This window comes from Pelobates fuscus, chromosome 9 (assembly GCF_036172605.1).
Source record: "Pelobates fuscus isolate aPelFus1 chromosome 9, aPelFus1.pri, whole genome shotgun sequence".
Taxonomy (NCBI): domain Eukaryota; kingdom Metazoa; phylum Chordata; class Amphibia; order Anura; family Pelobatidae; genus Pelobates; species Pelobates fuscus.
In genome coordinates, this window is record NC_086325.1 from 112,356,309 (window position 1) to 112,382,408 (window position 26,100).

Consider the following 26,100-nt stretch of genomic DNA (forward strand, 5'->3'; position numbering starts at 1 on the left):
TAATCCACTTAACAGTATATTTCAGTGGGAGTATCTCTCTCGTGCAGCGGTGCCTGATGGGAGAAATGTACCAAATGTTAAGTCCCCCATGTAGTCCCTTACTGTATTACCCCTGCGTTGTCAGTAAGGAAACCACTTGCATGGGGACTTGCATAGATACTGGAAGTTGTGAATAAAGACCTCAGTTGACTCCCAGACTGTGTTTCGTCCGGTTATTGGGAGGATTGGGATACTGCCTTACTTTTCAGCGCTGACTGTGGATTTACCTGTATACCAGCGGAGATTGTGGATTATAATACTGCACTCTGCTACACTTGGGGTACATTCATAAATCCAGTATCCCCAGATAGCCCAAATCTGGGGGAGCAACATATTTAAAAATCATCCCATTTGGTTAAGGGGTTCGGGAGTTATGGAGCTTTAAAGTTTTGACCGACCGCACAGGCACACTAGCCGAAAATAGTTCCATAAGTTTTGGCCTTGCGGTCGGTCCTCGTTCGTGTGGTGAAAAGTCACGAAAAGCTTGCCATCCGTGGATATCTTGATGGTCGCTAGAATCCCTGTATGTTGTATAGTCTTTCTACTGAACAGTAGGACGGTCGGTAGTTTCAGAACAAATTTACGGTGTTATGGAGGTATCAGCGGTGTTCGCCTACTCGAGTGTCCGATTTTAGTTCCAGACACTCGACGGCAAATCACTGCTGTTCGGGAGCTAAGATGGCCGCGAACACGTGTAAAAGTCCCGAAATGGCGGCCACCCAGGAACTGAAACAGAGTTTGTGCGTTTCTCATAGGGATTTTATGTGCTGATCAGGGAGGTAAAATACCACATAATTGGGTAGCAGGGTGGTCCGGTGTTCGGTAGTTTGTATTTGTATTCATGAAGGCTGAGTCCCTACCGTATGGGTTGCATAAATAAACGAATGCTGGTAAAAGTCCCGAACTGTGATGAAGAATAATCCACATGAACCAGGTAAGCATATTCCATTATATCCATGGTCTCTGTTGCTGTATATGTACCTGGTTAGTTTTTAAAGGGCCAGTCGCAATAATTATTCCCAGGCAAAAGGTAAGATTCTGTTACACTTATCTTAAAGTTAAGCCTCATGCCTATCCCACGCATGCTCAAACTCCTTTACTTTGTTAATCTCTACCACTTCAGCTGGAAGGCTATTCCATGCATCCACTACAGTAAAGTAATACTTTCTGATAATATTTTTGCCCCTCTAATTTAAGACTATATCCTCTTGTTGTGGTCGGTTTTTTTTTTGTTTTTTTTAATTCTTTATTTTTGTTGTGCACAAAATTAACAATAAGCTTTGGTGCGCCACAACAGCAACATCAAATTAGGGTAGTAAACATTTTCTGTACAAGTTGTGGTAATCGATAGTCAGGCACTTTTTTTGGTTAGAAAGGGTTCAATTGCAACAATATTCTTGATTAGCTCAAACATTTGATTAATAAACACAGTTTTATATAAACAGTTTCTGCTCGGTGATGCATCAGTAATAAAGGTAAGGCAAACATGCTAACAAGCCTATCGATACATGCTATTGAACCAACGGCAGTGCTAGCAAATCGTGTATATTAAATAATAACATATCCCCAACTGCCATCCTCGAAGTGAGTATCACTAGGTCATTTGGGATATCGAGTTAAGCATGCACAATTTTATGATATTAGGGGTTAAGATTAAACAGGGGTTAACCAATCTTGACACAATTTTTGATAATAGTCAAACTCGGGTTAAATGAAGTATTATCAAGAGTGTGTGGTCAATGTAGAGAATAAACAAGTGTGGTGCCAAGAGGTTGTCTATATGTGATGTTGTACTGCATTACCATTGGTTAGACGGGAGGTCAATACTACTTTTAAGGCAATCATATGCTTCAGTAGCTAACCCTAATGTATGTGGGCAATTCTCGCCCCTATATGTTAGGTGTGGTTCGCGCTAAGGGTAAAGCATAGCGGCATCAGTAGCACTGGAGTATAATCAGTCACAGACTGGAATCTGGGGCTGATTTCCCCTCTGTGGCGGTGAGTGTCCCGGTCAGCCAATTCCTGTCTGAGGTACGATACAGTCCTGTTTAGGTGTATTTGCTGCTTGTCTTTTGCTGGGGAACATGCCTGGAAGATGAGCATGGTTAGTAGGGCAGGTCGGAACAGCGGTTTTGTTCCCTTTGTGTAGTGAGCCCTGCGCCCTGCATGTGTGTGCTTGTCCTCTCATATGGTGCCTCTTGTCAAGATGCCGGTATATGCATGGGGTCGTATGGCGTTGCGGTGGTGGGTGGTCTCCTCAACCCCGGGAATGTGCGGGAGCCGGCACCTTCTTGCCACTGACCTGGGATCCTATGTGGCCCAATGTCATCCCTGCCGGGATATAGCGGTGGGCTGTGCATCTTTGCGTGGGTTTCCGATTGGCAGCTCTCCACCTGGTAGCTCCCAGCCCGGGAGGGCCCATATCGTGAGGAGTCGCCGTTGGTGTCTTCTTCGTGCCCTGAGGTAGAGGCCCCAGTCTCCTCCCGCCATAGACTTTGATCCGTGGAGGCAGTGTGGGATAGGCCATTGCTGCTTGCAGTTGTTTCGTCCACTTGGCCCAGAAGCGGTCGAATAGTGTAGCGATGGGGTTGCCAGTACGAGTCTGGGTTTAGGTCTCTTCGTCGTGGGTCTCGAGTTCTGGGTCTCTCAGTGCCGCCATTTTGGAGGCCTGCGCCGCCACGTTACTTGTGGGGCCTGCGGGGGCTGACGCTTGGTGCAGCATGCGGGATCTCCCTTCTGGCGGGGACCGGGATATCCCCCACCGGTCTGTGGGGGGGGGGGAGCGGTGTCTGTATGCTTGAGGGCCCTAGAGACAGACAGGAAGGTGGCCGTCCTTCCCCCTCACCTCCTCCAGTAGGCCCAAGCCGGCCATGTCACCTCCTGGGCTTGCTGGGTGCAGATAATGGGGTCATTGGGTGCACCAGCGTTTTTTCAAACCAGCGGGCTTGCTTATTTGCCAGTCGTGCCGCTGTGTCTCGGTTTAACATTATATTTCGGCATGCGTAGCTGGAGCCCATGTGAAGTGCGACCATCCAGCTCGCTTGCTCGGCTCCGCCCCCCTGTTGTGGTCATTTTTATTCTTTCAAATACGGTCTCCTCCTTTACAGTGTTGATTCCCTTTATGTATTTAAATGTTTCTGTTAAGACAATCCTGGCATAAAGGAGTGAAACTGCCGCTTAGTAGAGCTTCCCCTTTTCAGAAATGCAGGCACGGCTGTTTTAGAACTCCCGAACTGGAACCAGGGGAATGTGCCTATCTCCCGAACAGCATACTTAATAATACTCCAAACTCCTGAACTGTATTCCCATGAACTGCTGCTAACAGATGAACCGATATAGCATCCAAGCGGCTTACATTCCCAGCAGTCAGTCTCTATCCATGTATAGTAAATCCCCCCCCAATCACGAGACCAAGCTCCGTAGTTGAGGGTAAAACAAGAACTGTTTTAATGAGGGCTACCTGCCCGGTATTTATGCAGGTCTCCCACCTGGTGGACACTCCCCTAGGGGACCAGATGGGAGACTGGGACATATATTGGACAGTAGCCAATTGCAGTGGCTCAGGTGTAAACACTCCCCTTTACATGAGTAAATCCCTCCTCTCTATCCTGGAGATAATTGGGAAGAAATATAATTGTCTCAAGTGATAGAGGTAAATCGCCATTTTATACATGACTGTAAAAACACATAAAAATATATAACTACACAAATACCGAATACATGGGATTCATGCAATGTATCCCCAGCCTGGATCTGAGTGCATATTTCTACGGAATAGCCCTCAGATCCAATGCGCACAGTTCAATCGCAATGGAGTCAAAGTCTTTCATATGTCTTTCGGTATACGATTGACTCCATGGGATGGCTATCTGGGTTAAGTCCATGCGGATGATTCAAACTCCCGAACGGACCGGTGTTCGTATGCCTAGACGAAAACGAAGGGCGATCGGTAGTTTCAGCGGTGTTCGGTAGATAACGTTTATAGTTCCATAGAATCTTTGCCGAACACCGCTGGTCTTTCGCGTGTTTAAAATGGCCGCCGCCTCGTGGTCGGCATACGAATGACGACCACCCTGCATACGGTTAGAATAAAGAGAGGTGTCTGCGGTTAACCACAACGTTCTAATTGGGGCCAAGAGGTTAACCAGCAGCACACTTCTCTCCTGGGTGGCCGTCCGTTCGGTAGTTTTAATCGGTATATTTTGAAACACGAAAAAGGGGCAAACAGACGAACCAGCAGTCTCAGATGATACAGATGGATCTGTCACGCGGCTCCCTCCTTGTAGGACACTCCGGTAGACCCGGCTTGACCCTTTGGCGGGTCAACTTGGGGATGACCGGACTAGGAGGTTGTAGGGATGTCAGTTTTCCGGGACAATCCATCAGCATTCCCGTTCTGCTTACCGGGTCGGTAGCTGATGGTGAAGTTATAAGGTTGGAGGGCTAAACTCCACCGCAGCAGTCTACCATTGTTTCCTGAGACCCAGTTAAGCCAGACAAGGGGATTGTGGTCCATATAAATAGGGGCTCCACTTCTTCAATGCCCAGACCAGGGCTAAACATTCTTTCTCCACTGCCGCATAACTCACTTCCCGAGGTAGCAATTTTCTGCTGAGGTATGCGACAGGGTGCTCTCCTCCATCCTCCCTGACTTGGCTCAGCACAGCCCCCAGTCCATACATGAAAGCATCTGTATGAACAAGAAAGCGTTTGTTAGGGACTGGGGCAGCCAAGACAGGGGCATTCACAGAGCTTGCTTCAGTGCCTGAAAAGTGGCTTCACAAGCTGGAGACTACAGGACCTGCTTAGGGAGGTTCTTCTTAGTCAGGTCAGTCAGGGGCTTGGCAATAGTGCTGTAGTCAGGGACAAAACATTGGTAGTACCCTGCGTCCCCAAGAAGGCTAACACTTGGGTCTTAGTGATAGGTGTGGACCAGTTAGCCACTGCCTCTACCTTGGCTGGCTCCGCTCTCTGGCTCCCACACCCCACTCTGTGACCCAGGTACTGCACTTCAGCCATGCCTAGATGGCACTTCTCTGGCTTCAATGTCAGGCCAGTGGCCCGAATCTTATCCAGTACTACCCCTACATGGACCAGGTGTTCCTCCCAGGACTGTAGATCGCAATGTCATCCAGGTATGCACAAGCAAACTCCTGGAAGCCATCGAGGAGTCTATCCACCATACGCTGGAAGGTAGCCGGGGCATTTTTCAGCCCGAATGGCATGACCTTAAATTGGTACAGGCCAAACGGGGTGACAAATGCCGACTTGGGGATAGCATCCTCGGCCAGGGGAATCTGCCAGTAGCCCTTACACAGGTCTATGGTGGTCAGATAGCGTCCCCTGGTAATACGGTCTGTGACGAGAGCAATCTCGCCACATTGCATTGGAGAAGCCTGGCTGCCCGCCTCCTGCATTTGGACTATGGCCCTGGGAGATTGGGCCCTTTAAAAAGAGTATTCGGCCCTAACAGAGTGCATGCCACTCATTCTGGCCCTTTAAACACAGTGGGGCCATTCGGTACTTGCCCTGTGTGAGCGGTGATACCCCCAGATAGCTATGCCATGGAGCCTATTCATATAATGAAAGACTATGGGAAAGACTTTAGCTCCATGGCAATTGAACTGTGTGAATAGGATCTGAGCGCTATTCGGTAGTTTTGTGCGTTCAGATCCCAGCTATCTGGGGATATGTGAAATGTCTGTGTGTTATGTGTAAAAGGTGATTTTATGTGTTTGTAAAGAATTTTATGTCTTTCTGTAACCATGTGGTTAATGGAGTCTGCCTCTAGCCCTGGATAATTGGATTACTTTCCCCTTTGTCTCCAGGATAGAGGCCTCTGTAAAACCTGCTTAAACCAGATTGCCATGCTGCCAGTAAGGGACAAAAGATACTTTTGCCATACCTAGATGGCACTTCTCTGGCTTCAATGTCAGGCCAGCAGCCCAAATCTTATCCAGTACCATCCCTATATGTGTTCCTCCCAGGATCCACTGTAGATCGCAATGTCATCCAAGTATGCACAGGCAAATTCTTGGAAGCCATCCAGGAGTCTATCCACCATCCGTTGGAAGGTAGCTGGGGCATTCTTCATCCCAAAAGGCATGACCTTAAATTGGTACAGGCCAAATGGGGTGACGAATGCCGACTTGGGGATAGCATCCTCGGCCAGGGGGATCTGCCAGTAGCCCTTACACAGGTCTATGGTGGTCAGGTAGTGCCCCCTGGCAATACGATCTAGTAACTCGTCTACCCGGGGCATCGGGTAGGCGTCAGTGGTGGTCCGCTCGTTGAGTCGCCTGATCTAAGGTACCAGTCAGGGAAAAGGGTCTTACCTGGGTCTCATCAGCAGGTGGGCTGGTTCCAGAAGCACGGGTCTGAGCACGGGTAGTCACTGGGTTAACGTCCATGGGGCCCATCAAGGCATAGGCCGAAACCAAAGGGGCCAAATCATTCCCAAGAAGAACATCAGCGGGCAAGTCTTTCATAACTCCTACATCCACGTGTCTAGCGTCCACTCCCCAATACAAGTGAACACAGGCAACAGGTAAGCGGAATAAGGCTCCCCTGCTACCCTCACTGCCACAGTGTCTCCTGTGTGCTGGTGCTCTGAGACTAAGTTCTTTTGGAGCAGTGTCATAGTGGCTCCTGTGTCTCTAAGTCCATTTACCACTCGGCCATTCAGCTTCACAGTCTGCCGGTGTTGCTGGCGATTATCCTGATGGGCTGCCTGCACCGGGTCATCTTCGTGCAGGATGCCCCAGAATTCCTCCTGCTCTACACAGTGAGCAGCAGGCTGCGGTGATCGCTGATTCCCGTTGGCTGGTCTCCTCCAGGACTGTACTTGATTGGCGCTGTTCAGTGGGCACTCTGGACGCTTGTGCCCCCACTGTTTGCACCCAAAGCACCTAATGGGTTGTAAATTATCCCAGGCATTGAATTTGGATGGCTGCACGTAATTATTTGTTGGTGGTACCGCTGGGGTGCGATGCACTGGGGGTTGGTAGGCTGTCGGAGTTGGAGTTGCTGCTGGTCGGTACTCCATTCTGGCAGGGACCTTGGTGACTGTACTGTCCAATTTGCGAGCGTCGGTATATTCGTCTGCCAGACGGGCCGCCTCGGGTAGGGTAGAGGGTTTTCTATCTCTGACCCACTCCCGGACCACGGTAGGCAATCTATCGAAGAAGTGTTCCAGTAAAAACACCTGCAGCACCTCTTCCCCAGTTACTGCTTGGCATCCTGCCATCCAGTGGGCTGCGGTACGGTGAACGCTGCAGGCCCATTCTACCAACCTGCTTGTTGGCTTCCCTGAAGCGTCGTCTGTAAGCTTCCGGGGTCACTGCATACCTGGCTAGGAGCGCATCCTTCACGGCCCGGTAGCTGGTGATCTCTTCTGGGATGGCCCGAAATGCTTCACTAGCCCAGCCGGATAATTTCCCAGAGAGGATGGTGACCCATTCATCTGTGGGTACCTGGTGTAGGGCACACTGCCTTTCAAAGTCGGTCAGGAACCCATCAATTTCTCCTTTGTTTTCAATAAAAGTTTTAAATGCAGCAAAGGGTACCTTTTTCCTTCCGAAATTGTTATTGGGTACCTCTGCTGCTGCAGCTCCTCTTCCCTGGAGCGCCTGGTGTGCTGCTACTGCGGCTTGCACCCGTTCCACAATGTCTGCTGAAGGGTTGGGGCCAAAGTGTGCCAGCCTTATTTGTACTGCCCGGTTAAATTGTATCTCCTCAGGTGTTAAATCCAAACTGCTGGGCACATTAGCTCTCTCCATTCCCTGTGTTGCATCCATTTCCACTAGCAAAGCAATAATTTCACGTTTCTTCAAATTGCTTGCTGATCGTCCTCGGCGTTCTAGTATGTCCTTAAGCACGTCTTAACTCTTCATACTGCATTTCTTTCCTTCAATTGGGCTGTGTAGCTGACCTTCTGTGCTGTGGGATTCATCCCGTCGCTTGCCACCAATTGTTAAGACACCCTCAGTGTCTGTAAGTAAAAGCGCCGTTTAGTTCACCTTCCCCTCTCACCATATCAATTCTCCGTTCGTATAAATTGTAATCCACGAACCATAACCAGGGGAAGCGGTAATCTCCCGAACAGAACTCCACGAACCGCCGCTAATAGCCGAACCACGACATCCACCAAGCGGCATATGTTTCCAATAAGCAGTCTCTAAGCGTAAATAATAAATCCCCCCAATAACGAGACAGAAGCTCTGCATTGAGGGTCAAACAGGATCTGGCTTTTTCTGTGGGCTACCTGCCCATATTTATGCGGGTCTCCCACTTGGTGGACACTCCCCTAGGGGACCAAATGGAAGACTGGAATTACAGTAGTACAGGAGGACATTCCAGACATACAGTCACAGGCTTTTCCCACAATGCAATATGGATCCCGCCCCTCTGCCCTGGAGATAATTGGGAAGTAATACAATTATCTCCAGGACAAAGACCATCGCCATTTTAAATCCAAAACTAGAAAGTACATAAAAATACACAACTTTATAATAACTGTACATTTCACATCCACATCACATATCCCCAGATAGCCGGGATCTGAGGGCATATTATTGGCGAATAGCGCTCAGATCCCATACGCATAGTTCAATCGCCATGGAGTCAAAGTTCTTACAGTCTTTCGGTATGCGATTGACTCCATGGGAAGGCTATCTGGGTTAAGTCTTTTCGTCGATGGTAAAACTCCCGAACAGCCGGTGTTCGTACGCGTTCATCGAGACAGCCAGGCGACCCGTTGTTTCAGCGGTGTTCGGCAGAAAGAATGTCCATTTTTAGTTCCATGAAATCAGAGCCGAACACCGCTGGGCTTTCGTGCGTTTTAAAATGGCCGCTGCCTCGTGGTCGACATATGAACGGCGGCCACCCTGAAGTCGGTTTAATTGAGAAGTGTCTGCGGTTAACCACAACGGTCTAATTCGGATCAAGAGGTTAACCAGCAGCACACTTCCATCCTGGGTGGCCATCCGTTCGGTAGCTTTATTCGTTGAAAACAGTCATTCGTATGGCTGTGCTATTGGAAACAGCCATTTACACGGACGTGCAGGAAATAGACGAATCCACCACAATAGACAGACGGATGGTTCTGTCACATAATCAATCTTATATTCTGTACTGTATGGCATATCTCATGACTCATGTAACAGAATTGTATAAATGCTACATTCACCGTAATACAGATTGAGAGTCTTGTCAAAGCATTTTGTCCGTGTCTTATTGCTGACAATGATTCTCCATAAACGTTGATTTTGGTGACCGAGGGATCGAGAAACGAGGGGAGTTGAGTCCATTACAGCCTTAACCCTTTCACCTTCCACTGCGGTGTCCCAATAGCTACAAATTTTTGGAACGCCTCAGACTCAACCAGCTTGTATGGTAAAAGCTGGCGGGCTAAGAGTTCAGTCAAGCCAGCTGTCAGACGCCGGTCAAGGGGGTGACTTTGTGACATTGGCTTCTTACGCTCAAACATGTCCTTGACAGACACATGACTGTGGGCAGATGAGCAGAAACTGCTCAAGGCGAGAGACGGAGGGGCGGATGGTTGAGAGGGGGCAAGGAGGACAGCAGTGGTTAACGTGGCTGAAGATGCTGGACCAGGAGGAGGATGGCGGCTTTGAGTTTGTGTGCTGCTTGTACTCATGTGTTGATCCCATAGGCGTTTTTGATGTGCGATCATGTGCCTTCGCAAAGCAGTTGTACCTAGGTGGCTGTTGGACTTCCCATGACTCAGTTTCTTTTGGCACAGGTTGCAAATGGCATCGCTGTTGTCAGAGGCAGACACACAAAAAAAATGCCACACTGCTGAGCTCTGCAATGACGGCATTCTGGTGGTGGCAACAGCATGCGTTGATTGGCGTGCTGTCTGGCTGACCTCGGGTGCCGATGCATGCTGTCTGACTGTGCCACTAGCTCCTTGCGATGACCTCCCCCTGCTTCCAACTCGTCTCCTCCTCCTCTCTGTCTCCCCATCTGAACTTCCCCCCTGTTCTTCTTCTCTTCTAGCGGGCACCCACGTGACATCCACAGACGCATCGTCATCATCAACCGCTTCACTTGAATCTGACAACTCAGCAAAGGAAGCAGCAGTGGGTACAACATCATCATCATCATCACACCGTATGTGTGTAATGCTGCCTGACTGAGACATATCCCTGTTATCTACATCCTCTGGCAATAATGGTTGCGCATCACTCATTTCTTCTCACTGCTGTGTAAATAACTCCTCTGACATACCAAGTGAAGTGGCTGTGGTGCTAGTGTTGGTGGTGGCGGCAGGCGGGCGAGTTGTAACTTGAGAGTTGCCTGAAGCTAAGCTGGAGGAATATGGTGCGTTGAGGTTCTGAGCGGAAGCTGTAGAAGATTGGGTGTCCTGTGTTTTCAAGTTCAGGGTACGTGGCCTCTGAAAACATTAACATTATTCTAGGGCCAAAGGGAATCACAGAACCACGACGGCTCCTGTGGGGTGGCCTGCCTCTGCCTGTAATTTTTTTTTCAATTAGTGGTACTATGCGTGCAAGCTACTGTGACAACAGACATGAGTGGCACTGGTGTGACACTGTGCCCTGGCAGGCCCTGAAACGCACACTCGTGAAGGAAACTGACTGCTATTATATTACAGTCCAAAAAGTTTAGGTTTTTTTTAAATGAAAGCTATTGTGACACCAGTGAGTGAGTGGTGGCACTGGACAGGCCCTGAAACGCACACTAGTGAAGGAAACTGACTGCTATTATATTACAATTAAAAACACGTTGTTTTTTTTTTTTTTTTTAAAGCGAACAAGCATCGCCTTGAACTATTCGCCGGCGAACAGTCCGGGACATCACTACTTATATACACATAGGATGTGTCTGAGTGGCTAATCTCCAATTAGTGTTAACCACAACACGTGGGAGGAGTTTCTTCCCTGCCTTGTGGTCTCTGAGGTCATCACTGTGTGCCGGGTCACATGACCAGGTGCAACGCACATATAAGGAAGCTGCTCTGGAGCGTGCAGTGTCAGACACACTGCAATCTGGAGACAGGGACCAGATGACACCGCCTGCTGTGATGAGGTAAGCAAGATCGCTGCGAGCAGCATGGGGACCTGACACCATCAGTACTGTTCAATGACTTATTAAGAAGTGGAAAATTCTAGGAACTTTAGATACCAAGCCAAGGTCAGGTAGATTAAGAAAGATTGCAGGCACAACTGCCAGAAGAATTGTTTGGGATACAAAGAAAAACTCACAGGTAACCTCAGCAGAAATACAGGCTGCTCTAGAAAAAGATGGTGTGGTTGTTTCAAGGAGCACAATATGAAGATACTTGAACAAAAATGAGCTGCATGGCTGAGTTGCCAGAAAGACTCTTTTACTGTGCTAATGCCACTAAAAAGTCCAGTTACAATATGCCCGACAATACCTTGACATGCCTCACAGCTCCTGGCACACTGTAATTTGGAGTGACGAGACCAAAACAGAGCTTTATGGTCACAAACATAAGCACTATGTTTGGAGAGGGGCCAACAAGGCCTATAGTGAAAAGAATACCATCCCCACTGAGAAGCCTGGTGGTGGCTCACTGATGTTTTACGGGTGTGCACGCTTTAAAGGCACGGGGAATCTTGTGAAAATTGATGGCATGATGAATGCATCAGAATATACTGGCAGGCAATTTGCATTCTTCTGCACAAATGCATGGGATGCTCTTTTACTTCTCAGCATGACAATGAACCTAAGCCCAAGGCCAAGTTGACCCTCCAGTGGTTACAGCAGAAAAAGGTTAAGGTTCTGGAGTGGCCATCACAGTATCCTGACCTTAATATCATCGAGCCACTCTAGGGAGATCTCAAATGTGAGGTTCATGCAAAAGATGACCAAAGACTCTGAATGACCTGGAGGGTCCAAGACGAATGGGCAGCTATACCACCGGCAAGAATTATGAGCCTCATAGACAACTATTACATAAGACTGCACGCTGTCATAGATGTTAAAGTGTATGCAGACTTTTGAACAGGGGTCATTTTATTTTTTTCTTGGTTGCCATGTTTTGTTTTAGGATTGTACCATTCTGTTATAACCTACAGTTGAATATGAATCCCATAAGAAATAAAATAAATGGATTTTGCCTGCTCACTCATATTTTCTTTAAAAATGGTACATATATTACCAATTCTTTAAAGGTATGCAAACTTTTGAGCACAACTGTATATAGTGCTTTAAATCCAGTTATAAAAAACACTGATTTCTGATATTTAAAAACTGCTCTAAATCCAAACCAGTGATGAGTGTAGTTATTATCTTTATAACATCTGTAAGTACTTTGCCCATACATAAGTTATTTATTGTAAATCACAACGATAAATAGAAAAACATACCTCACAGCTTTTGATGCATTTAACCATTTCTGGAAGTGGATACCATTGGCGCTCTGCTGTGCAAATAATTTTCTATGAAGATTAAATGACAACAATAAAATAAAAATATATTAGGAGGAGGGGATTTTAAACTTAATAAACTTTTAGGATATTGTTAAGATATATCATGAGGTCATATAATAAATATTTTAACAACATATATTTACAATACACAGCTTTGCCATATACCATTAATTATTCCACATATTCAGTTATTGTGAGCCCAGATAATTTTTTGAGGAGCCTGGAAATTTAGCATTAAACCTTTTTTTGTGGTGACTTGTCTATAAGTACACTTGGTGCAGTTTTTATGCTTTAAAAAAATAATAATCTTTTGACAGTGAACTACAATTTCTTTTTACCTGGATAGGGAGGTTAACATAAACAAAGTACACTGACATGTAGGTCTGTAATATAATATTAAACTGTGCTGTATTTGTAATGATTGTAACAATGATTGGTGGTTGTAAAAACTTACCCTGGAACCCTTTTATTTTCCCTAAGCCCAAGTTGTTTTCCCTTTGGTTTGGTATTTCAATCTACCAAACGCAGACCACCCCAGGCTCATTATCTTCAAAGCAACCACAAACTTAAGTGCTCTCTCTGTATAACTGAAAGACTTGTGCTCTTTAAAGCGGTGGCCATCTTGTCTCCCAAATGCAGGCAATGGTACTTGGTCGTCGAGTGTCTGGAACTCCAAGACGGATAGTGTAACTCGCGAATCTCTAACTTTGTGCCTCCGCCTGCTGCTGTTCACAACAAGCCAGGAGAGCGCTGTTCTGTGAAAAGGTTCGCACAAACAAGGGGAACAAACACTACCTCTGAGCCAGGGATGCCATAAGTTTATTTTTGTGTAGGAACCCCCGAATGCTGACCGACCGCAACCACTTTTCTTATGGAACTAATTTGGGCAGACGCCACGTGTGCGATTGGTCCAAAGTTTACCCGGATGGCGATTTTGTTCCACCAAATGGATCTCAGCGCTATTTGGCTAGCTTTGGCGCTTGGATATATTCCTATTATTATTATGTATGTTTTGGAGTGTTTTATATTTTATGCATTGTACCTCTAGTGCCTGGGAGATAATTAGTTTAAGCAAACACTTATGTCCCAGACACAGAGACACCTGGGCGTGTTGTTCCAATGTTTTGGCTGGAGACCCCCTGCTGGAGGTCTGTGTATAAAAGTGGGCCATATGGCCATAATAAAGCATTCCTGTTGTAACCTTCTTCAAATCTCGACTGATGTTTGGGAACACGAATGACTGAGAGCCATAAATCACAGAACCTTGAAGGTTTTCGGGAGATTGCGAACGAACGTACCATACGTACCATGAGGTACAGTGGTTGTCTACAGAAGCAAATTTGAGAACAACTACAAGGCATGTCAACATGCATTTGTGAAATATGCCATGTAAGATTTCATATAAGATTTTATATATCTGCAGAAATTTCACAGCCCACCAAGTCAGCTGCCATTTGAGTTTTTAAATCAGATGCTTGAGAATATAAACATGCATTGTGGCTTTTAAATCACTGGCTCAAAGTATGAATGGGCAGAGCTAGTGGCATAACAGAAGACAGCAGCATTGACAAAGCTATCAACACCATGTAAACAAGGAACTATGCAAGGTAAAAGTCCTCCATTCAGTGACTTCCATACATCTTGTTACATGCTGTGTAGTATATGCCCGCTATGGTACTTTATTTTATTAAAGATATATATTCCCTGGTTGTGTTATACTTGAATTATGAAAACAGATTTACATGTTGTTCTACAAAACATCACATGCAAGGGGTGGACTGACAACATAAGATCAATGACCCCCTTCCATGTGGAAGGATCTTTTGGCTGCACATTCAAAATATTCATTTTGCTGCTTCCCTTCACACTCCTCACAATCCTTTACCCCTGACTGTGTGGCTCTTACACATATATTGTGAGAGTCCTGCCCAGCACCCAGAATGGCTGTGTGGAGTGTATATGTGCATAGAGGTTGCATTGTGTTAGAAACTGTAGTGTGTATATGGGCTGTAGTGTGGGTATAGGGCTGTAGTGTTTATGTATAGAGGTACAACATGCTTGTGTGTGCAGATGGGGTGTAGTGTGTGTGGCGGGGGTATAGAATGTGTGTATAGGTGGTGTTGTGTTTAGGAACAAAGGGTATATTGTGTATATAGATTATACAGTTTGTGTGTAAGGGTGTAGTGTGTGTACAGGGTGCACTGTGTGTATCCTTGAGTGGGGATCATACCACTTCATACTCTAATTTGGAGCCATATTCACAGCTCCATTACATGTGAGTGCACACTTTATATTCATACCTACCCCTGCTCCATAGCCCAAACATACTACACTATATTATGGTTTTATGAGGATACATTGTACAACCACGAATATACGAATAATCAGCACTGCTCTTTATCCTTAGGCGGGGGTTATTCTGCCCAGGCGCAAAAGTCGGAGCTGTACTGAAGCTCCTAAAAAGTTTGAGTGCACATTTTTTTCTCATATTTATGTTTATTATATTTTTATATACTCCTGTTCACACATTCCTTCTGTTTTTTCTTGTTGTTATTGTGGCGAAACCAACCTCGCCACTATGAACTGGAGAAGCCTGGTTGCCCGCCTGCTGCCTTTGGACTATGGCCCTGGGAGATTGGGCCCTTTAACCCCTTAAGGACACATGACATGTGTGACATGTCATGATTCCCTTTTATTCCAGAAGTTTGGTCCTTAAGGGGTTAAAAAACTTATTCAGCCCTAACAGAGTGCATGTCACTCATTCTGGCCCTTTAAATACAGTGGGGTCATTCGGTACTTGCCCTGTGTGAGCGGTGATAGCTATGCCATGGAGCCTATTCATATAATGAAAGACTATGGGAAAGACTTTAGCTCCATGGCAATTGAACTGTGTGAATAGGATCTGAGCGCTATTCGGTAGTTTTGTGCGCTCTGATCCCAGCTATCTGGGGATATGTGAAATGTCTGTGTGTTATGTGTAAAAGGTGACTTTATGTATTTTAAAGTGTTTTACTGTCTTTGTGTCCCCATGTGCATAATGGAGTCTTGTCTGTGTGCTGGGAGGTAATTGGATTACTTCTCCATTGTCTCCAGGAGAGAGGGCTCTGTAAAACCGGTCTGAGCCGGAAAGCCATGCTGGCAGAGGGTTTTAAAAGATACTTTTCTAACTTTTGAACCCCGGTCTGATTCATGCTATTTTTTAATATGTTGTTCCCCTGAATGGATTGATTGTGGATATGTATTTTTATGTGAATGTGATGTATGGTTTTAGAGTTATGAAAGTTGGGTAGAAAGTATGTTTTAACTGTATGTGTAATTGAGTTTCCTCTCAGGATAAGGGGAGGGAATATGTGGGATGTAACTGTGATGTGATTGGTTGTTTTATACCTCCCTGTGGGCGGACCTGTATTTGCAACAACTGTAATAAAAACCAGTCTGGGTGTGCCAGCACCTCAGATTCTGCGTGACCCTCAAAACGAAGTGTCGTCTCGTTATTGGGGGAATTGGATTGTATGCTGACTGCCAGGAGTGTAAGCGGATTGTATGCTTTTCCTGTTCAGCTATTCCAGGGTTCGTGTGTTTCCAATTCGTGAGTTGGAAGATTCGTACGGTTTGCAGTTCGGGAGATTGGTGCTTGCAGTAGCTGCTTGTCTATCTGGAAGGGGATTATCGCCTAAACGTTTTTTATCCTCTTGTGGGCGAAACGGTCCGTTACAGTTATATACTCCCATATAAGGACTATTTAGGCGCTGCACCTACATCCTGTTTTACGTAAAACCCCTTCAGTCCATGCAAATATAATTCTCCCTGCCCTCAAGGAAAATAATTACTTCACTCAGGGTGAAGCATACCCTCACAAAAATCCAGATCCAATTTGGTGAAGATTCCCAAACAACACCATTTTGCCAATGCTATACCGGTAAAAAGCCACCTACCAAACTACTGTCACTGTGTTACGATGCTTTACTTAATGCAGATGCCACTTGCAAACTTCCATATATGCTCCAATGGGAGACAGACCTAGATGTGTCATTCCCCATCCCAATGTGGCTAAAGGCCATACAGGCCACTAATGCAGCCTCCAGTGACTTATCCCATTGAGAGGCATATTGTAATGAGTTGGTACTGGGTTCCCTCCAGGTTAGCCAAAATATACAGGGCCACATCACCAGCTTGTTGGAGATGCCAGAATTCAACAGGTACATTGAAACATATATTCTGGGACTGCCCCACTATATCACACTTCTGGGTTAATATAAAAAAAGTGTCCTGTTGTCTACAGGAGCTCAGAATGACCAATCACCCATACTCACTCTAAAGTCAAGGCATTGAAGGGGATGTATCAAAATTTGAAGGATATTGCTTTTAGTAAAGATGAGGAGTAAGGAAATATGATCTGAGAATTAGAAATGAAAGGGTAAAGACTGAGGCAGGAGTGAAAGCACAATATGCTTGTGGGGAATCAGGCAGTTTTTAAACCCCCAGACATGAATCATATGACAACTTGGGCTAGAGGTTGTGCAGACCCAGTCAAACAGCCCACTGCAGACATCACATATCTCAAGAGGGCCACCGCAGAATATTTTCTGCTCCCCTCTGGCTATGTCATGTTGCTGAACCTTACTATGGGCACTGATAATACAGGTTGGAAGACAGTATCAGAATATAATAGATCCCAGTCAGGAAGTCTTGCACAAAGACCACATACCAAGTAATATGGACCTTGAGAATATGTGAAAGGAATTGCAAGATTTTTCTTTTTTAGTGGAGAAAAGGGAGATAAGCAAAGCATGGCAACAGGCCTGGCTTGCAAACAAAAGCCAGTTGAGAGTCCTAGCACTTTTGCCAGAAGGTATTGGAAGTGCTGGGACTCTCAACTGGCTCTCATGTCTTCATGACATGAGAGGAATGTTAATAAATTTAGATACTAGATAATCTTACCCCAGATTACTCACAGACCTTTAAGCGGGCCCAAATGGTATGGACTCACTATTAAGGAGCATCATTGAATTTGACACTGCAGAAAGGTTTTTAAGGCTGTCTTTGTGCCCAATCAGCCGGTGTCTTGTATGTACATAGTGGGGAATCACGATGCAGCATAAACATAAACCAATCCCATTCAACACACCAAATAATGACAGACAACGAAGTATGGATGAAACAGGCCACAGCATTTATTATAACATATCATAAATACTGTATAACACATCCATAATTTGTTTAATAATCTCTCCTTTCTGTAACCAAAGTGTTAAACATAAATAACCATAACTTAACATATATAACTTAACACATAGTGTCATACAGTGAAACCAACCGTCCTTGCCAACAAACTGACTATGCGCCTATGTACCACTTCCTCTCACCTCCCCCCTCGGCATAAACTCCTTTCCTACCAGATATTTACATGTAATAAAAAATAAGAAATGATCCCAAGGCACATCACAGTTTTGCACATAAAAAGTTTTTATTCATGCATAGAAAATACAACAAGATATCATTATAGCAGAGAGAAAGTGCATAATATAGTGCTAACAGTTCAGTACATCACTAGCCACAAATTCCCTCGGCCAAAATCATAGGTAGAGCCTATCACCGCCACTTGGCATTAACAGGGCCTCACCTATCACTTTGTTTTAGTTAAGTTCTTCGCCTCAGCACTAGTTAGCTGGTCAGTTCTCTGAAGATCTCATTCCCTCTTCACACCACCCTACTTATTCAAATCATTATAACTTTTTCAGAATGTCACAAGAATCCATCCCCATCAACGATCTACCGTTGGACGAAGTACCCAGTACGCCAGTCTGGGTCTCGAGAGGAATCCCTCACTCCTTCTACCCCCAGGTCCCTGAGATCTTGGACTATTACAAAAATAGCAGCAGAGCTGCTTTCCAGCCACCACTAGAAAGGCAGAGCTGTACAGGCTCTTGATGGTACAGGCCAACGATACCAGGCCCGGCTGTAGCTCACAAGAGCCGTCAGCAAACACCTCAGATTCCACTCAGGAGACCCTGACTGCTATTTTGGCCAACCTTCAAACTATGAATAACAGACTGCTGTAAGTGGATCAGCCATAGCCATCTCAGGTGACCTACCAGGCTCTTCAGGTCCTCCCCTGGTTATCTCTACTGTTCAGTCTGGCATACCCCTCCTTCCCCCTCCCCCTCCCCCTCCTCCACCAGCCACTATAACTACCCCATATGTCTCACCTGCTCACTCTGTTCCAGCTTCCATAAAAAAAGGGAATTCTGGATGGGAAGTATGTAAACCTAGTGTCATTATTCATAGCCTCACCAGACATCCTAGAAAACAGAGCATACAAATATGGGGACATTTCAGTGGTCTTAAAAGCCAGAGACCCATGCCTTAACAAAAAACTTTTCATCCCCCAGTTTGTTATTGCTTTTGATATTTATCGTATCCACATAGGAGGGAAGAGCTTGATTTGTATATGCACAAGGTAGTTGACTTAGGCATCAAGTACGGGGGGTCCTCATTCTACAGCTACCACAAGTCAGTGTCAGCCAAAGCAGCAACTCATCTGGCACACTTTAACATAAGGACTGGTGCCAGGTGGACACGGAACTTTTTTGCCATCACTTTGCCGGTTTGAGGCCCCCGTCCTGAGCCTCCTGTAGTTCCACATCTCACTCCACCGACTTGTGCCCTTGTGAGGCAGACCCTTCCATTTCCACTTCTCACCACTCCTTCATCCCACACACTAGACAAGAAGGCAGGCAGAGGGACAAGCTGACCAGACCCATTTCATTCCTGGGCAAGGCGCAGGTGTGCAATAACTTCAATGCTGGGGCATGCAGTTTCAGTGCATGCAAGCTGTTGCACATCTGCTCCATTTGCTTCAGGGCTCATACTAAGACCATGTGCCCGCCCCGACTGTCACCCAAGAAGTGACTTACTGAGGTTAACTTCGACATTATGGCTTACTACCTGTGTTCACACCCAGTCAGGCATCTGGTAGATTATTTGGTGATGGGTTTCTCACAGGGGTTTCACACGGGCCTCATTGCCATCCCACAGGCACACTTGAATGCCCTAACCTAACCTAACAGCATCCAACGACCCGCTTATGGTGGATCACCTACTATCCACAGAAATCAAGGCTGGTTTCATGATTGGCCCTTTCATATCTTCATCATTTTCATCCTGGCGTACCAACCCCATCGGGGTAGCTTTTCACAAATACTCAAATAAAAAACGTTTGATAATAGACCTCTCTGCACCTCATTCTTCTTCCATCCCCAGCATCAACTCTCTCATACCCGCTGAGGAGTTTTCACCGCAATACGCAAAAAATTGACGACGCTATACAAGCTACCATCACGGCCATAGGCGTGTGCACGGGGTGTGCCGGGTGTGCCTGGGCACACCCTAATCCCCGCGGCACGCCTCTGGAGTGAGACCGGCAGGGGAGATCCCCTGTCGGCTCATGTAGAGCCTCCCTCCCCACCGGCCCACTGCAGCATGTAGGGAGGCAACAGAGGGCCCGGGGAGCTCTAGTCAGCAGCTCCGCCGGGTTCCTCTCGCAAGATCTGAGCGTTGCCCGGGCAACGCTCAGATCTCGCGAGAGTGAACTCTATCCCCGCAGGCTAGAGTTAACTCTCCACTGGACCACCAGGGAAGGTAGCAGCAACAAGGATACCCCCTCCCTACATAAGGTGAGAAGGGAGGGGGGATATTTATTAACTAATCTGCCCCCATCTCCACCCCCACAAATCACCCAAACACACAGCACCCACACACACACACACACACACTGCACCCACACACACACACACACACAGCACCCACACACACACACAGCACCCACACACACACACAGCACCCACACACACACACAGCACCCACACACACACACAGCACCCACACACACACACAGCACCCACACACCCACACACACACAGCACCCTCACACACAGCACCCTCACACACAGCACCCTCACACACAGCACCCTCACACACAGCACCCTCACACACAGCACCCTCACACACAGCACCCTCACACACAGCACCCTCACACACAGCACACTAACAGTACCCTCGCAAACACACAACACCCACACACCGCACACAAACAGTACCCTCGCAAACACACAACACCCACACACAGCACACAAACAGCACCCTCACACACAGAGCACCCTCACACAGCACACAACACCCACACACAGCACACTAACAGGACCCTAACAAACACACACACACAGCACACTACCAGTACCATCACAAACACACACACACAAACACCCTCAGCAGTGTATGTATGTATGTGTATGTGTGTATATATATATATATATATATATATATATATATATATACACATACATATATAAAATGAAATGCAAAACAAAAATAGTAATGCACTCCACCTTCCTTGATATACTTGTCCGGTGCTCATCAGCAAACAGATTTTTGGCTAAACACACACACATATATATATATATATACACACACATATATATATATATATATATATATATATATATATATATATATATATATATATATATATATATATAGAACATGGGGGGGTGGTTGCACTCACCTGAACATGCTTAAATGGGGTGCTGCTGGGGGCCATATTATACAATAAACAATACACAAGATCCAGCGCACTCTCCTATCTACTAAACAGCAACTTCAATGTTGACAGATTATATTAGTCTTTAAAAGGTTTTTTTAAAAAACACCTTAGCTAGGCAAAAAATAATGGGGATTTAGTTACATTATATGATCATACATTGCATAAGCCTGCCACAACGTCAATGTACCCCATCTTTGGCAGGTCCTACTCTCACAGTCTAATGTCTGCTCTTATGAGATTAACCCACTTACTTGGGGAACAAATTCCATCTGAGGCTCTCTGCAGTACTAGACTAAATAGGGACCTGAGATGAGGCACCTGTGACAGGGAGGGGTGCAAAACCAAGGAGTTGACTAGACTCCCAAATATATATATATGGAACATGGGGGGGTGGTTGCACTCACCTGAACATGCTTAAATGGGGTGCTGCTGGGGGCCATATTATACAATAAACAATACACAAGATCCAGCGCACTCTCCTATCTACTAAACAGCAACTTCAATGTTGACAGATTATATTAGTTTTTAAAAGGTTATATAAATATATATATATATAAAAAAAAACAAGAAAAATAATCCTGCACTCCAAATCCAAATGTATACTTGCCCGGTGCTTGTCCAGCAAAATACAAAAAAGGAAAACAAGATAGCACTCTCAGGACTTGTTCAATCAAAACAATAAAACTTAACTTTTAATCAGCTTGTAAAAATCGACGTTTCAGTCTGTTAACCACAGACTTTCATCAGGACTAATACATACAGTGCAAAAACATACATATATACCAAAATACATATTAGCAATCAACTTACCCACCACCGAGATAATTGCATCTCCCTGTCAGCCCGGTCCGGGTCTCTCGCGGGTTCCGCCGACGTTAATGCGTGCGTCAAAATGACGTCATCACGCAGCGCCAGCGTCATTACCGTGTCACGTGACCACCCGTCCGGCAGCATCATGGGGAGATTGTTGCTATGGAGAGAAACTCCATAGCAACCTCTAAAAACAAATCACACAGAGACTGTAGGGTGGCTGCAAATACACTTATATACATAGAAAATTGCTAACAATCCCAAATGCAGAATAATACCTGTTAAATAAAGAACTAAGTATATGGGAAATCAATGAATAATGCAATAATCAAAAAATGCTATATTAGTTATACCTCTTAAAGGGCAACACATATATATATTTAAAAAATAAGTGAGAGGAGGCAAATAAGCTATCTAAGAGAATTATTATGATGGTTATAAATTAAACAAAAGGAAAAGGGATTATCCTCTAGAGCCTACTGAGAGCATGACTGATATCTCTGAATTATACCGCCCCCTATATATAGCATAGAGCAGCCTGAACAATAAGCAAATATACAAAAAAGAACATATTAAGCCAAGCGAGGATGATTTAACTTATTGCCATCATCTATGAGGCGTCAAGGGTATGTGCCTATCCCACTGGGTGGGCATGATTGACCCAACTTCATATCATCCGGTCTCCAAAGTATATCACCTCATAAGCACAAAAATATTGATGTCCCATCACCGAGTCCAACATAGTACCAGATTACATACTATTTGTAGGCACTGTACAACCTTTTTTAGAGACGGCATCAGTAGAGGAACCATCTATACGGACACGGTATCAGAGCAGACACGGAGCACCAGGCGGATATACATTACAAGACGTGGTCAAAAGGGGCGCATTTTCTGGGGCAAGAGGGAGGCCACCCCGTCAACAGAGATAGTCCCACTTTTTAATTTATCTTCTAGACCCCTGACAACGGATGAAATCAAAATACTAAGCAGAGGATTGTCATTTGTCCCTACTTCTGGACCAAATTCCTTGGATTGGGAAGTGGAATTATACAAATTTGGTCGGTCTTTGAGACTAAAGGACTTTTTCAAGACTAAAACTGTGGATATTGTCAACCCTATGCATAAGTTCAAAATGAAAAGTACATTTGATCCTATGCCCAACCAGACCTCCATTAAATCCTTTTTACGCTCAGTGCATAAAGAGTCCACTGACCATTTAAAGGGGAATCATTAACATCAATCAAATTGTACAAAGAATGATTGGGCTATTATTAATTATTTGGCTTCCGACAAAGAGATTGTAATTAGACCAGCCGACAAGGGGGGCGGCATTGTCATTGTAACGGACCATTTCACTTACAAGAGGATAAAAAACGTTTAGGCGATAATCCCCTTTTCCATAGACCAGCAGCTACTGCAAGCACCGATCTACCGAACTGCAAACTGTACGAATTCACCAACTCCCGAACTGGAAACACACGAGCCCTGGAATCAGCCGAACAGGAAAAGCATACAATCCGCTTACACTCCTGGCAGTCAGCATACAATCCAATTCCCCCAAAAACGAGACGACACATCAGTTTGAGGGTCAAGCAGAATCTGAGGTGCTGGCACACCCAGCCTGGTTTTTATTGCAGTTGTTACAAATACAGGTCCGCCCACAGGGAGGTATAAAACAACCACTCACACATCAGTTACATCCCACATATTCCCTCCCCTTATCCTGAGAGGAAACTCAATTATACATACAGTTAAAACATACTTTCTACCCAACTTTCATAACTCTAAAACCATACATCACATTCACATAAAAATACATATCCACAATCAATCCATTCAGGGGAACAACATATTAAAAATGGCATGAATCAGACCAGGGGTTCAAAAGTTAGTAAAGTATCTTTTAAAACCCCTGCCAGCATGGCTTTCCGGCTCAGACCGGTTTTACAGAGCCCTCTCTCCTGGAGACAATGGAGAAGTAATGCAATTACCTCCCAGGACAGAGACAGACTCCATTGAGCACATGGGGACACAAAGACAGTAAAACACTTTAAAATACATAAAGTCACCTTTTACACATAACACACAGACATTTCACATATCCCCAGATAGCTGGGATCTGAGCGCACAAAACTACCGAATAGCGCGCAGATCCTATTCACACAGTTCAATTGCCATGGAGCCGAAGTCTTTAACTACACGAATGGGCTCCATGGCATAGCTATCTGGGTTAACACATTCACATAAAGGCGGGTCCATAGTCCAAAGGCAAGAGGCGGCCAAGCAGCCCCCTCCAAGGACACGTGGCGAGGTCGGTTTCGCCACAGTCATCCAGAACTACTCGGACTACCTTTCTGAAATTCTATCACACTTATTTTTTTTAAATATATATGTGTTGCCCTTTAAGAGGTATAACTAATATAGCATGTTTTGATGAATGCATTAGTCATTGATTTCCCATATACTTAGTTCTTTATTTAACAGGTATTATTCTGCATTTGGGATTGTTAGCAATTTTCTATGTATATAAGTGTATTTGCAGCCGCCCTACAGTCTCTGTGTGATTTGTTTTTAGAGGTTGCTATGGAGCTTCTCTCCATAGCAACAATCTCCCCATGATGCTGCCGGACGGGTGGTCACGTGGCGCGGTAATGACGCCGGCGCTGCATGATGATGTCATTTTGACGCACGCATTGACGTCGGCGGAATCCGCGAGAGACCCAGACCGGGCTGACAGGGAGATGCAATTATCTCGGTGGTGGGTAAGTTGATTGCTAATATGTATTTTGGTATATATGTATGTTTTTGCACTTTATGTGTTAGTCTTGATGAAAGTCTGCGGTTAACAGACTGAAACGTCGATTTTTACAAGCTGATTAAAAGTTACGTTTTATTTTTTTGATTGAACAAGTCCTGAGAGTGCTATCTTGTTTTATACACGCACACACACGCACACACACGCACACACGCGTGGCGTGTGCTTGTGCTTTAGGGTGCACACCCTAATGCAATAGGCTGCGCACGCCTATGATCACGTAAGGCATGGTTGAGCAAGACCGATATTACCAACACCTTTAAGCTGCTACCCATTCACCTCTCACTATGGCACTTGCACGGTGTTAAATGGAGGGACAGGTATTATTTCTCTACCCGGCTTACTTTCAGGTCTAGGAGCGGTCCCAAGCTCTTTGACATTTTTGCAGAGACCCTCTGATGGCTACTCCTAAACATAGTCAGGCGTCCGTCTGTTATCCACTATCTGGATGATTTTTTGTTGATAGAACCAGGCTCACCATCACCAAGCAGTATTCACAGCACCACGGCCCTTTTCACTACACTAAGGGTACCACTGTCACCAAGTAAAACGCCTGGACCCTCTACTAAGCTTGTTTTCTTGGGCATAGTTTTAGACACCACATATTTCCAAGCCAGCCTACTACCTGAAAAATTGACCCGCATTGAGCGGCGTGATACAAGCACCAGGAAGGTACTCCTTATTGGGGTCCCTTAACTTCTCAATGTGTATCATTCTGCAGGGCAGATCTTTCGTCTCTAGGCTACTATGTTGACTCCATAGGGTGCCCGACTCCTGCCCAATCATATTGGATGGTCCTGCCAGGGCAGATTTACACATGTGGAGTAAATTCTTAGAGGAAGGGAACGGGGTCTCTTTGTTCATACCTCCACTATCTGAACTCTCACCCACAATCTACACAGATGCAGCAGCACACACAGGGTTTGCAGCTATTTTCGGCAACCACTGGTTTAGGAATAACTGGCCCACTGAGACGGATGCATTGCCAGCCTTTAGAGAAACATCCTCATTGTTCGAGATTTACCTCATCGTGGCGGCCGCCCATACATGGGGTCATCTCTGGACCGGCAAGGCAGTTAAATGCTACTCAGACAATTCTGCAGCTTGCAAAATCATTAAAGGAACACTATAGTCACCTAAATTACTTTAGCTAAATAAAGCAGATTTAGTGTATAGATCATTCCCCTGCAATTTCACTGCTCAATTCACTGCCATTTAGGAGTTAAATCACTTTCTGTTTATGCAGCCCTAGCCACACCTCCCCTGGCAATGATTGACAGAGCCTGCATGAAAAAAAAAACTGGTTTCACTTTCAAACAGATGTAATTTACCTTAAATAATTGTATCTCAATCTCTAAATTGAACTTTAATCACATACAGGAGGCTCTTGCAGG

At 45.4% G+C, this 26,100-nt stretch overlaps 1 protein-coding gene across 1 annotated transcript in view; it reads right to left on the bottom strand.

Annotated features, from left to right (window-relative positions):
• Positions 1-26,100, bottom strand: part of PAPPA (pappalysin 1) — a 2,329,021-nt gene that overhangs the window by 219,843 nt on the left and 2,083,078 nt on the right. Inside the window, exon 20 of the mRNA XM_063432310.1 lies at positions 12,414-12,485. Within this exon, the coding sequence (XP_063288380.1) occupies positions 12,414-12,485 (72 nt within the window). The remainder of the gene's footprint in view (positions 1-12,413; positions 12,486-26,100) is intronic.